The 12170-nt window shown below is 45.6% G+C and overlaps 1 protein-coding gene across 2 annotated transcripts in view; it reads left to right on the top strand.

Moving 5' to 3' along the window:
• Positions 1-10292: 10292 nt before the first annotated feature.
• Positions 10293-12170, top strand: part of HCFC2 (host cell factor C2) — a gene marked incomplete at its 5' end in the record, with an annotated part of 41386 nt that continues 39508 nt past the window's right edge. For both annotated transcript variants that reach the window (XM_079716003.1, XM_079716004.1), the window contains 2 exons: positions 10293-10455; positions 11887-12035. In XM_079716003.1, coding sequence (XP_079572129.1) covers positions 10293-10455; positions 11887-12035 — 312 coding nt within the window. The remainder of the gene's footprint in view (positions 10456-11886; positions 12036-12170) is intronic.

Consider the following 12170-nt stretch of genomic DNA (forward strand, 5'->3'; position numbering starts at 1 on the left):
GGCTGCTCTGGAGGAAAACATTCCAAACTGGAGAAAAGCAGATGCTTGGAGGGTGAATTTCCACCACACGTTGGGTCTAAGGTAAACTTTGAGAGGGCAGAAGTGAAAAAATTAAGTTCATACTGATTTTAAGAATATCTTTCCTGGCCACTAGCTTCTCCTAAAATGCCCTAGTCATTAAAATGCTGTTGTCCCCAAATCAAAGCCCAGATAAAAACTGTGGTCTCCCTTCGACCAAGGCAATGATAGTGACGGAACTTTCAAGATGGTGTGTTTTGTGACTGAACATGGGAAGGAATCAGGCAGTGAATCAACCCCACCCAGCTCTGTGCTGTTCTGTGTTCCTGCCATTGATTCTCAGAAATCCAGGAAATGGTGCCAGCACTTTGCCTGGGATCATGGAATTTATTTAGCAATGGCCTCTCTCCCTCATTCCTATAAAGAAATCAGTCTGCCTCTGCTCACTGCCACCTTCTAAAGTGGTATTGCCCAATAGAAATATAATGCAAGCCACACCGTCATTGAAAATTTCCTAGTAGTCACTTCAAGAAAAGTACAAAGAGGTAAAATTAATTTTAGTGATAAATTTTACTTAACATAATATATACAAAAATATTATTTCAACATGTAATTGGTATAAAACTTATTAACAAGACATTTTACACTTTTTGTTTTATATGAAGCCTTTGAAATCTGGTGTGTATTTTACACCTGCAACACATCTCAATTCCCAAACTAAATTTTATCAGAAACAATTGATATGTATTTAGATTTGATAAAATTTACAGTTTAAAAAATAGATTCACATATTCAGGTTGCTCCAAACATACTTCAAAATTTTCCAATAACTGAATCTTGAATCAGTTTTTCAATTTAAATTGATTAAAACTAAGTAAAATTTAAAATTTGGTTCCTCGGGACTTCCCTGGTGGCGCAGTGGTTAAGAATCTGCCTTCCAATGCGGAGGACGTGGGTTCGATCCCTGGTCAGGGAACTAGATCCCACATGCATGCTGCAACTAAGAGTTCGCATGCCACAACTAAGGAGCCCACCAGCCGCAACTAAGGAGCCTGCCTGCCACAACTGAGACCCAGTGCAACCAAAAATAAAAAGTAAATAAAATAAAATTAAAAGAAATTATGTTTGTTTTAAAATAAATAAATAAATAAAATAGTAAATAAAATTCAGCTCCTCGGTGGCACTAGTCTTTTTTTTTTTTTTTTTTTTGGCTGCATTGGGTCTTTGTTGCTGCAAGTGGGCTTTCTCCAGTTGTGGCGAGCAGGGGCTACTTTCATTGCGGCGTGGGCTTCTCATTTCGGTGGCTTCTCTTGTTTCAGAGCACAGACTCTAGGCTCGTGGGCTTCAGTAGTTGCAGCATGCGGGCTCAGCAGTTGTGGCTTGTGGGCTTAGTTGCTCCGAGGCATGTGGGATCTTCCCAGACCAGAGCTCAAACCCGTGTCCCCTTCATTGGCAGGCGGATTCTTAACCACTGCACCACCAGAGAAGCCCCTCCTTTATTTCTGCTGGGCCATGTGCTGAGCTGCAAGAGGCTTACTGTCTATGACCTGTATTTCCAAATTGGATGCACAGATTCTCCCCTGGGGAAGAAATGAGAATAGAAAGAGATGTAGGATATAAGGGGCACCCTAAGTGTAGTGGCTACCAGCTTGGGCTCTGGAGACAGACCGACAGACCTAGGTGTTAGCTCAGATGTTACACTTACACATTCCTGAAAATCTCACCTTCAGTTTCCTCATCTGTAAAGTGAGGAAGCTTCTTGTGAGGGTTAAAAGACCTCATGCATGTAATGCACTCAGTAAGGGCTCAGAACATGGAAGTTATTATTATTGTTGTTGCATGAAGACACCCCAAGGTATAAACAAGAGAAAGAAATTGTAACAGTAAGCAACCGGTAACTTTTTTCAGAAAGTCCAAATGAGTTATATACTGTTTCAAACACTGGTAGCCTGATACAACTTAATAACCTCTCTGCTTCTTCCCTTCTAATAGAAACACTCTGTCATTTGAGGTGGCAACTGGCTAGTTAAAAATACCTCCTCAGAGGTCCTGAAGCTAGAGCGGCATGTGAGCAGAAGCTGGTTGTCTGTGACTTCCTAGAAAGCTATTGTTTTCCTGGCAAAGAGCTGTTTGGTGCCTTTTGCCCTTTCCTCCTGTCTGAAACCCAACCTTGGTGCCTGGAGGTGGAGTTGCCATCTCGCAGCCCTGTGGATGAAAGGCCCACCCCGTGCTGCTGCATATGGTCCCACGGGCTGCGCGCAGAGACCACCGTGGCGAGTCAGTCAGGGTCCCGGCAGGACACAGATGGCCCACCCCAGTGAGCTAATGGTGGAGACTCTGAAAACAGGTACTATTTGAAAAGGTGTAGTCAGTGTTAGGGAAACCTGGTTAAGAATTAATGCTATGGAACTTCCCTGGTGGCACAGTGGTTGAGGGTCCGCCTGCCGATGCAGGGGACACGGGTTCGTGCCCCGGTCCGGGAAGATCCCACATGCCGCGGAGCGGCTGGGCCCGTGAGCCATGGCCGCTGAGCCTGCGCGTCCGGAGCCTGTGCTCCGCAACGGGAGAGGCCGCAGCGGTGAGAGGCCCGCGTACCAGGAAAAAAAAAAATTGATGCTAGAGCACCAGGAGTGGGAGGAAGCAGCCGCAGGGAAGGGCTGCCCAAGAGGAGCGCCCTCTGTTCACCCCCACTAAAGGGACTAGGAGGTACATTACCCCAACCTTACAATCTCCCGTTGGTGGCGCCTCCCATTGGCCAAACCCAGCTGGAAGTCAGAGACCTGGAGACGTCAGGTGATGTAATACATTTAGGTCAGCCTCACGGCACTGAACAAGTTAAAGAAGAGTAGAGAATAGATCTTCATGAGCAAATGGAAACTATCCGTGCCCCGGCGTTGGGTGACTCAACAGCCCTGCACATGTTAAGTGAGGCGAGCAGAGCGAGAACACAGGAGAAGCCTCAGTCCCGACGGCACCGGGAGTCACCAGAGCAGCCTGAGCTGACTACTTACGGAGCATCTAACTGTGTGAGGAAAATAAACCTGGATGCGGTTAAGTCACTTTGGTTAGGTTTCGGTTATCTGCCTGAACACAGTCCTATGCCATCTATATGCATTTTCGATTTGTGCTATCATTAGTCAACACAATGTACATCTGAGTCATTATTATTCCATGTTTATTTCTTATTAGTTGAAAGCCAAATGTTCATCATTTCTTACCCAATGGGCCTGCCTTGGCTGAGTGTATTACTTTGTAGATAAGTAGGTAAGATAAACTCTATTAAGGCTGATAAATGTGACTGGAAGGGAAGGAAGCAGCACTGTGCAGCAGCAGTGAATCACTGCATTGGGTCAGGCTGACAAGCCTCTATTTATTGCCTCAGTCTCCCAGGGCTGGGCTCCAGGATCATCCACATGGGGCAGGAAATACAACTATGGGGCTTCAATTCCCTCTCTTTGGCTGGTGGGGCTCAGTGATGGGTCATCTCCTTGTCCAGAGCTTAGCTGCTCTGGCTCTTGCCGGCTACCCCCTGAGCTGCAGCAATCGCTCCTGCACCGGACTCTTTGCACAAAGGGTCCCTTTCTCCCACGTGAGATGACTGCTTTTCCTCCCTGGCTTTTGTGCCAGCTCCTTCCTCTGGTAATTGGTGTAAGCTCTACCTGGCCTGGGGTCCTGCCCTGCTCTGGCCAGCTGCCCTCTCCAGGCCTTGGCCGCGGCTCTAGCCATGGCTGGAGCCCTGTGATCTGGGAGCAGACCTCTCAGACACCATCTGCTTCCTTCATCTCAGGAACAGCGCCTGCCTAGGCTCTCTACTGTTTAGCTCTGCCTACCTGCTGGCACTCCTCAAAACCCCTTCTCAGACTTCTGCCAATAAGCCCTTGGCCTGAGTTCTCAACTGATATTAAGGTATCCCTTGGACACGGCCATTTTACACTCTTGGCTGAAAACACTGCACTGTCTGCCACCTCCCAGCACCAGTCCCTCCCTCTCGGACTGACTCCTCAGTGGCCCGTAGCTCAGGAGGAGTAGAAATAGTAGTAATATAATGAAAATGATAGAAGTTAAACAATCTATTACTTACTAAATGCTAACCACGTGCTAGGCATTTCATAAGCACAGCACTGTCCTTGCTCTGCGTGGCATCAGCACAAATTTCATTCACCACAGTGTAGTTTAATAACATCAGTCCCCCTACAACACAGTTCAAATCTGTTACCACAGTATATCAACTGAGTAATTGGATAATTACTAACTTTGTTGCTAGCTTTTCAGTCCACAAAATTACTACGCTGATAACAGAGCCACATCAATGATGAGTGACCAATCAAGTCACTTCTTTGACAGTCTGTCAGTGATTGGTCACTGGATAGCTGTTATTCGGCTTATGTACAGACAGCAAAGCATGTAGTTGTGTTGCTTCATTAATTCCCAGTGATAAACCCATGTGACATCTACAAAAATGGATAATAGAATTGGCCAACAAAGAGAAACGTTAGCAAAGAAACAAAAAATGATAATAGTGGGAGTGACATTCAAATCAAAGGTAAATGAAGGTAGAGAAGAGATTAGTTGGCCGTGGGATGATACTGTCGCTATTCAACTCTAGCTATGCAGCCAGAAAAATCTAGTAAGGGTGATTTTACGAACATAAATAAGGAAAGTGGTTGTGATGAGAGGGATGGAGATATTCCAGAGGAAATGACATGGGCAAAAAATTCACATTAGAGGAACTCTCAAAGGTATTTTATGATGTTAAAAGTGCAAAGGATAAAATATGGGAAGCTGATCCAAACTTAGAAAGGAGTATGACCATCTTCCAAGGCACAGAAAAGATGCTCACTCCTTACATTAAGTTATAGGGCAAGAAGGTAAGCACTGCTCAGCTGCTCTTGGTAAGTTTTATACCAAAACCAAAACAAAAACAAACCCTAAATATTTAATTTTCATCTTCAATATGTCCAATGTTTTAAATTACAGTAGAACAAATAAACACTAAGTCTACTATTTTTTTCATTTCTTTAGACATTTAAAACCAACAGTAAGAGAACTTTAAATATTTTGACAAAAATTTTTAAAGATCATGAACAAAACAATTGTAATTTTTCCCATTAGTAATTAAGATCGCTTTGCAGGGTTTCAGCTTCCATGGCCATTTTCGCAGAACTGCACTCTCATGCAAAGCAAGGACAGCCTGTACTTTGCATATATTATCTCAGTTGATCTTCAAATTAACCTTAAGAAATAGATGCTATTACAATCCCCATTTAATAGACAAAGCATCTGAAGCTCAAAAAAATAAATAATTTGACCAAGACCACATAGCTAGTAAACGGCTATGCCTATTGAATTCTAAATCCTGTGATCTTAACCTCTATGCTATACTAAGATTCCAGGTAAACGATGGTGTTTGATATGGGGGAGCGGGAGTGAAGGAGAGAAAGTGGTGACAGATGAAGGCATCTTCTCTAATGTAACTTCAAAAGGCTAGAGCAGCGCTGTCCAATGAGCTTTCTGTGTTCTAATATATTTTTATAGAATATAAACAACTATATAATCTATGAGATAGACATATATTCAACCCTAGTACATGTGTAAATCTACATGTACTTCTGAATCCATCTTTTCTTGATCCTCTAGGATCTTGCTCAATCAAGTTTCAACCTGCCCTGAGACAGGCCTACTTGGTTAACTCACCAATTCTCATTTCCAACCTTCTTCTCCCTTGCCTGCTTCTCATTACTGAGGCTAAAAACAAACAAACAAAAACACTTTCCTAGACTCCTACAGCCACCCTCCTGCAAGAAGACCCCCACGGTCTGTTCTTCTCTTCTTTCTCTGTGATAGAACCTTGACTATTACCCGAGCACTTGGCCATTCTAAATAAAAACTACATTTCACAAACTTCCTTCAACTAGCTGTGGCCTTGTGACTAAATACTGGCATATGGGATGTAAGCAGAAATAACACGTACAATTCCAGAATGTGTTCTGGAGAGGGGAACATTCCTTTCCCCTACTCTTTCCTGCTGGCTGGAATGTAGATGCAATAGCTAGAGCTGGAGCAGCCATCTTGGATCATGAGCTGGAAGGAGGAATTCCAGTCTACAAAGTCTACAAATTCCTGAAGATGTGGTGAAATAGAGCTGCCATGCTGGCTTTGGACTGCCATTTCCGAAGTTCATTTACATGGGAGAAACATAAACTTTTAAAGCCTATTTCTGTCACTATAGCTTACGTAATCTTAATATACCAAATGCCCCAGTTCTGGCCAGTGAAACCTAAGAGCGAGTATGCTGGGTGGCTTCTGGGCAAGATGCTTTTCCTCCCTATAAAATGGAAGCCCTATTTCCCCATCCTGGCTGTCCTCCTGCTTCATGTCTTTGGGCATGGTTGTATGGGGACACAATGTTCAAAGGTACAACAACCTTCTTTTGACCATAAAGGAAAAGTCAAGAGAAATTCAGAGCTGCTACCTGGAACCGTAACACCACTGAACTGCTGAATTAACCCTAGACCTACCTACCCCAGATTTCTTACGCAAGATAATTAAGTGCCTTATCATTTAGCCGCACTGTGTCGGATATTCTGCTACTTGTAACAAAAAGCATTTCCAAATGACATATTCTTTTGCTATGATTTAAATGTTTGTGTCCCCCTACAAATTCACATGTTGAAATCCTCACCCCCAAGGTGATGGTGGAGGAGGTAGGGTCTTTGGTATTTTGGTGCTTAGGTCATAAGAGGGGAGCCCTCATGAATGGGATTAACGCCCTTATAAGAGACCCCAGAGAGCTCCTTCATCCCTTTCACCAGGTAAGGATACAGTGAGAAGTCAACAGTCTGAAACCTACAAGAGTATCTTCAGCAGAATCTGACCATGCTGGCACCCTGATCTTGGACTTTCAGTCTCCAGAACTGTGAGAAGTAAATTTTGGTTGTTTATAAATCACCCAGCCTCTAGTATTGTGTTACAGCAGCCTAAGCAGACTAAGACATCTCTATTGCTCCTTCAGTCTTACCTTTTCAACTGGATCCTTCTTCTGAGCCCACAATCATGTTCAAGCCTCATCCTTGGGAAAGAATGAGAAGAGCTTGCTCTGTACACAGCCATTTCTCCCTCCAGCCACTGTTTTTTCTTTCCTTTTGGGGCCAAGTCTCTGTAAAAAGTAGATTATACATGTTATCTGTGCGTCCTCACTTGTTATTCATTCTTCGATCTTCTATGGCTTCCCTCCTCCCACTCCAATGAATATTTTAATCTAGGCCATTAATAACCTCTTAGTTTGCAGACGTTGCTGCTTCGTATTTTTCTTATCTGACCTCTCTATGGCTCTTGGCTTTGATAACCACTTCCACTCTGTGAAAGCCCCTTAGCCTGTGGCTTCTTTGACATCGCCCTCACCCAGTTCCCTTTTGACTTCTCTGGCTATTCGTTCCCCATTTCGTTCATGAGAGCCTCCTGCTGTCTTTACCTCTTAAGAGTTGGTTTCTTCAGGGCACTATTCTGCCTCATTTTTCTCTTCCCTTTCTACACTCACCTCCTAGGTGGTAACTTCCATTCTTAAAGTTTCAAAGATTGAAGGTAGCTTTCTTGAGAATTGGGGACCTATTCTAGACTCCTCGCTTAAGCAGCGTTGAGTCAAAGGTGCTCTGGTAAAATATCTTTCCCATTGGATTAAGCATCCTGTCATGTATTGAACTGTGTCCCCCCAAAAAAGATATGTTTAAGTTCTAACCTGTGATTGTGACCTTATTTGAACATAGGGCCTTTGCAGATGTAAACAAGTTAAGGTGAGGCCATTAGGTGGGCCCTAATCTGATACGACTAGTGAACTTATAAGAAGAGAAGAAACACAGACACACAGGGACAACACCATATGATGATGGAGGCAGAGGTTGGAGTGATGCTGCTACAAGCCAAGGAAGGCCTAGGATTGACGGCCACCACCAGAAGCCAGAAAGAGGCAAGGAAGTATTCTTCCCTACAGGTTTCAGAGGGATCATGTCCCTGATTTTGGATTTCTAGACTCTAGAACTGTGAGACAACAAATTTCTGTTGTTTTAATCCACCTGGTTTGTGGTACTTTGTTACAGCAGTCTTAGGAAACTAATACAGACCTCCACCACTATCCTGAAGCTCCTTATCTAAGCAACCAGCTATCACTTGTAATCTCCTTTGTCTTAACATTTTGCCTTCATCTCTCCCTTAGTTCAGAGATTTTCAGACTTTCAAATATCATACACCAGTTTTGATTTTTTTTAAATTTGAGTATCAACATTGGGTTTGCAACTTTTAACTTTACCCTTAGTCTTTTGCTATAAGGACATTAAAAAAAACAAAACAAAACAAAAAAAACTACCATCCACTTACAGCATCAGTCATAAAAGTTAGGACATTTGAACACTAAACTCTCAGAATAAAATACAATTCTTTAAATGAAGTATTTAAAGTTTTATGAAAAACTCAGGGCTCTACCCCAACTTTTCCAGTATTGTTTCAGATACCTAAAAACTTTTTAACTGAAACATTTAAGAGCCCAAGTTCTGTATGTGACCAAGAAAAATATCAGTACATAAATATTCATAGCTTTCTTTCTTTGTTTCCAGCCACCTTCCTATTCCAATTCCAAATTCTCTTTGACCATATTATGAAATTGGGGAATTAATCAGTGACAGGAAACACTTGAAAAGCAGGAGCTGGAAAGAATAGTAAGAATTCCTTTTTAAAAGGGAGAGAATTACATCTCAAAAGGAAGTTTAGATGAATGAGAAGGTGGGAGAGGCACGGTTAGGCTTGAGGGAATTGGGGGAGGAGAAATGAACTAGGCAAACGAGAGAAATTGAAACTAGTAAGACGAGCGAAATGAAATTTTAGGAAATTTGGCCCACATTATGTGTATTCCCTCTTTGATACCTTCTTGAGAGTGTGAGGTAGTGATTTAAATTGCTTTCATTCCCCCTCACCCCCCCCCCTGCCGCTGGACTTGTATTACTTTGAGTGTGATTCTGTGTAGGACCAGATCACAAAGCAGCCCGGACTTAACAGGGTTACTTATGACTGTATTCACGGTAAGTATGGTTCAGTGGTTAGGGGTTGGGTCTCTGGAATCAGAAGTTCTGCGTTTGAATACTGGCCCTAATTCTTTTCTGCTGTGTGCCCATGAGAAAATTACTTTACTTTTCTGTGCCTCATTTCCCCATCCACGAAAGGGAAATAACAGTACCCACTTCACTGGATTGTTAGGACAATCACAAGTTAATTCATACAAGGCAAGGAGGACAGTGCTTGTCAATGAAAGACCCTCAAATGTTAGATAGTAATGAAAGATAAATCTATATATAACCTCCCACCTGCTTAAGCAAAACAAAACAACTTTCGCGGCTCACCGTTCCTAAACTTCTTGGCATGTCACCCTCCAAATCTGATCTGCCTGATTTGCCTTTGCAGGCTTAGCTCCGACCTTCCCTCCGGTGTTCCTAGCCGCGGGTGGCACGCAGCGCTCGCGGCCTCTCCACCATGGTCCATACTACCTCCCTCCCCCAGCCTTCGGGGGCATCCTCTACGCCCAGGCGCTCTGCGCGCAGTCACGCCCTCGGCGGAGATGGACTTCCCTCTCCTCTCCCCGCGCTCCCCGCACTTCAAAACCTCTACGAGAGCTTTTCTCTTGCTGTGTTGTCATTGTTTAAAGCATCTGTCCCCAACCTTTTTGGCACCAGGCACGGGCTTCGTGGAAGCCAATTTTTCCACGGAATGGGGGGCGGGAACAGTTCAGGCGAAGAGGAAGCTTCGCTCACCTCCTGCTCACGCCCTGCTGTGTGGCCCCTTTCCTAACAGGCCCGGACAGGTTGCGGTCTCCGGCCTGGGGCTTGGGGACCCCTGTTTTAAAGGGTCTGACTTGCCCGCACATCCTAGATGCTCAAAGTGGCCGTAAAGGAAAACGCTGTATCTTCTCCCGCAAATAAAAAACTGGAGGCTCTGGATGGGGAGGGGAGACTGGTCGGTGGGAAATTTCCTTCCACCCTAAAATCCCTTGTCCAGGATGCCAACACCAGCCACGTCACCCGGGGGCGGGGCTCCCTTGCCAGGACCCCCTCTGCTCCCCGCAGCCCTCCATCCTCGCCCTGGACGCCCGCGGTCACGTGACCATCACCTTCCTCCGTGCGGTTCCCCTCCTCCCGCGTGCACAGCTGGAGGCGGGTCCCAGCCCTCCTCCCGGAGCAGCGGCGCCGGAGAAGGCGCGGTGCATTGTGGACAGAGGGGCGGGGGTTGGGAAGATGGCGGCTCCCAGCCTCCTCAACTGGAGGCGGGTTTCCTCCTTCACGGGGCCGGTCCCCCGCGCCCGGCACGGACACCGAGCGGTGGCCATCCGGGAGCTGATGATCATCTTTGGAGGGGGCAACGAGGGCATCGCCGACGAGCTGCACGTCTACAACACGGGTAGGCGCGGCGGCGGTTCTTCGGCCCCGCCTGTGGGAGCCGCGGAGGGGGAGGGGAGACGAGGCGGCGGCCGAGGCCCTGACAGCTGTCACCGCCGGGTCACTACCTCCTCCGGCGGGCGGCGGGGAGCGAGTCTCGGCCGGGGGGCCCCAATCCCGCAGCGTCCCGGGCCGTAGCTCCGTTTCCCCGGGGTTCGCGGGGCGGAACCGGCCCCCGAGCGGGACGCGCCGGCCCTCGGGCAGGCGGTCCCGGACCCCCCCGCCCCAGCCCTGCTGGCGGACGTAGGCTTGAGAGACTGTTTCCATCCGCCTGGGCCTCTTCCCGAAGTCTCGCCCACTCCGGGGCCCCGAGATCCCTCCCTGTCAAAACCCACCTCCAAACCAGAGCCCCTCCGGGCCTTTCGCGTCTTTGCCTGCCTGCCTTCCTTAGGAGGAAGAGAATATAGGGGAGATGAGGAGGGAAAACGAGAGGCCTTCTGGTACTTTCACACCAAATACAGCCCCGTACCTGGCAGTTGGCAGTGAAGATTCTTACCCCGTTGGTAGCCCTCTTCACTGGCGGGGAAGTGGCTCGTGGGTGATACCGGCGCCTATCGGCATGGTTGGGTGTGTGTGCCCAAGCTCAGCCGCTCGGCGCTCGGGGAGGACTGTCGCCTTGAGCGCTGTTGCACATCAGAAATGCCCCCGGCCGCGGAGGCCCTGACTTTGAGTACCTCCGTGGAACAGAAAGGAGGTTGGAATTTCATTTTTCCCACTTGTAAATGCGCCAGCAGTCCTAAGGAAGCAGTTTTCTTGGTATAAGGCTAATTAATGAGTTTGAGGTTTATGTCGTGATCAATAACTTTTCTTTGACCAAACAACTTAATCGTAGTGGTCATTTAAAATTAATAAAATGATGGAGTAGGGGAAACTTTATTTTTTCACCTTCTCCTCCTCCTGGCACCCCAGCATAAAAAAGTTAAAAAGTTAGTCGACAGTTTGGTAGACTGTAAAAACCTTGGCTGTTGGAATAGTTAGACCTGGTTTGAATTTTGCTCTGCCAGTTGCTCAAGGATCAGCCCTAAAGTTACTGAACCTAAGTGTGAAAGTTTTCACTTGTAAAATGGAGAGGATGATGCTCCCCAAGTAGGGTTTTTGTTGAGAAATTAAGTGATATAGATCAGGGTTTTCAACAGCAGCACTATTGACATTTGAACCGGATAATTTTGTTTGTTTTAGGGGCTGCCCTATATCCCCAGCCTTCTACCCACTAGTTGCCAGTAACACCCTCCTTCTGCAGTTCTGACAACTGAAATTTTTTTGTTTCTCCCTGGGGGAGCAAAATCATTCCCAATTAAGAACCACTGATATAAATGATTCATATAAAAGTACATACTCATAGTTTGTGATAACTGTTTATTATAATTGGTTTTAATTTTATTTTGGCAACTAGTTACAAATCAGTGGTTCCTGCCAGCTGTTAGAGGAGACATCCCTCCAGGCTGTGCTGCCCATGGATTTGTCTGTGATGGTACCAGAATATTAGTATTTGGGGGAATGGTTGAATACGGAAGATACAGCAATGAGTTATATGAGTTACAAGTAAGTGTATTTCAAATTTATTATCTCAACCTGAAATTTTAATGATATTGCTCATAATTCTTTGAAAGATTGCAAAATGTTTCATTAACATACTTAAAATAGTGTGAGCTTCACATTTCATAACTTCAAAGAAAA

This window comes from Hyperoodon ampullatus (assembly GCF_949752795.1).
Source record: "Hyperoodon ampullatus genome assembly, chromosome: 11".
In the NCBI taxonomy this organism is placed as follows: domain Eukaryota; kingdom Metazoa; phylum Chordata; class Mammalia; order Artiodactyla; family Ziphiidae; genus Hyperoodon; species Hyperoodon ampullatus.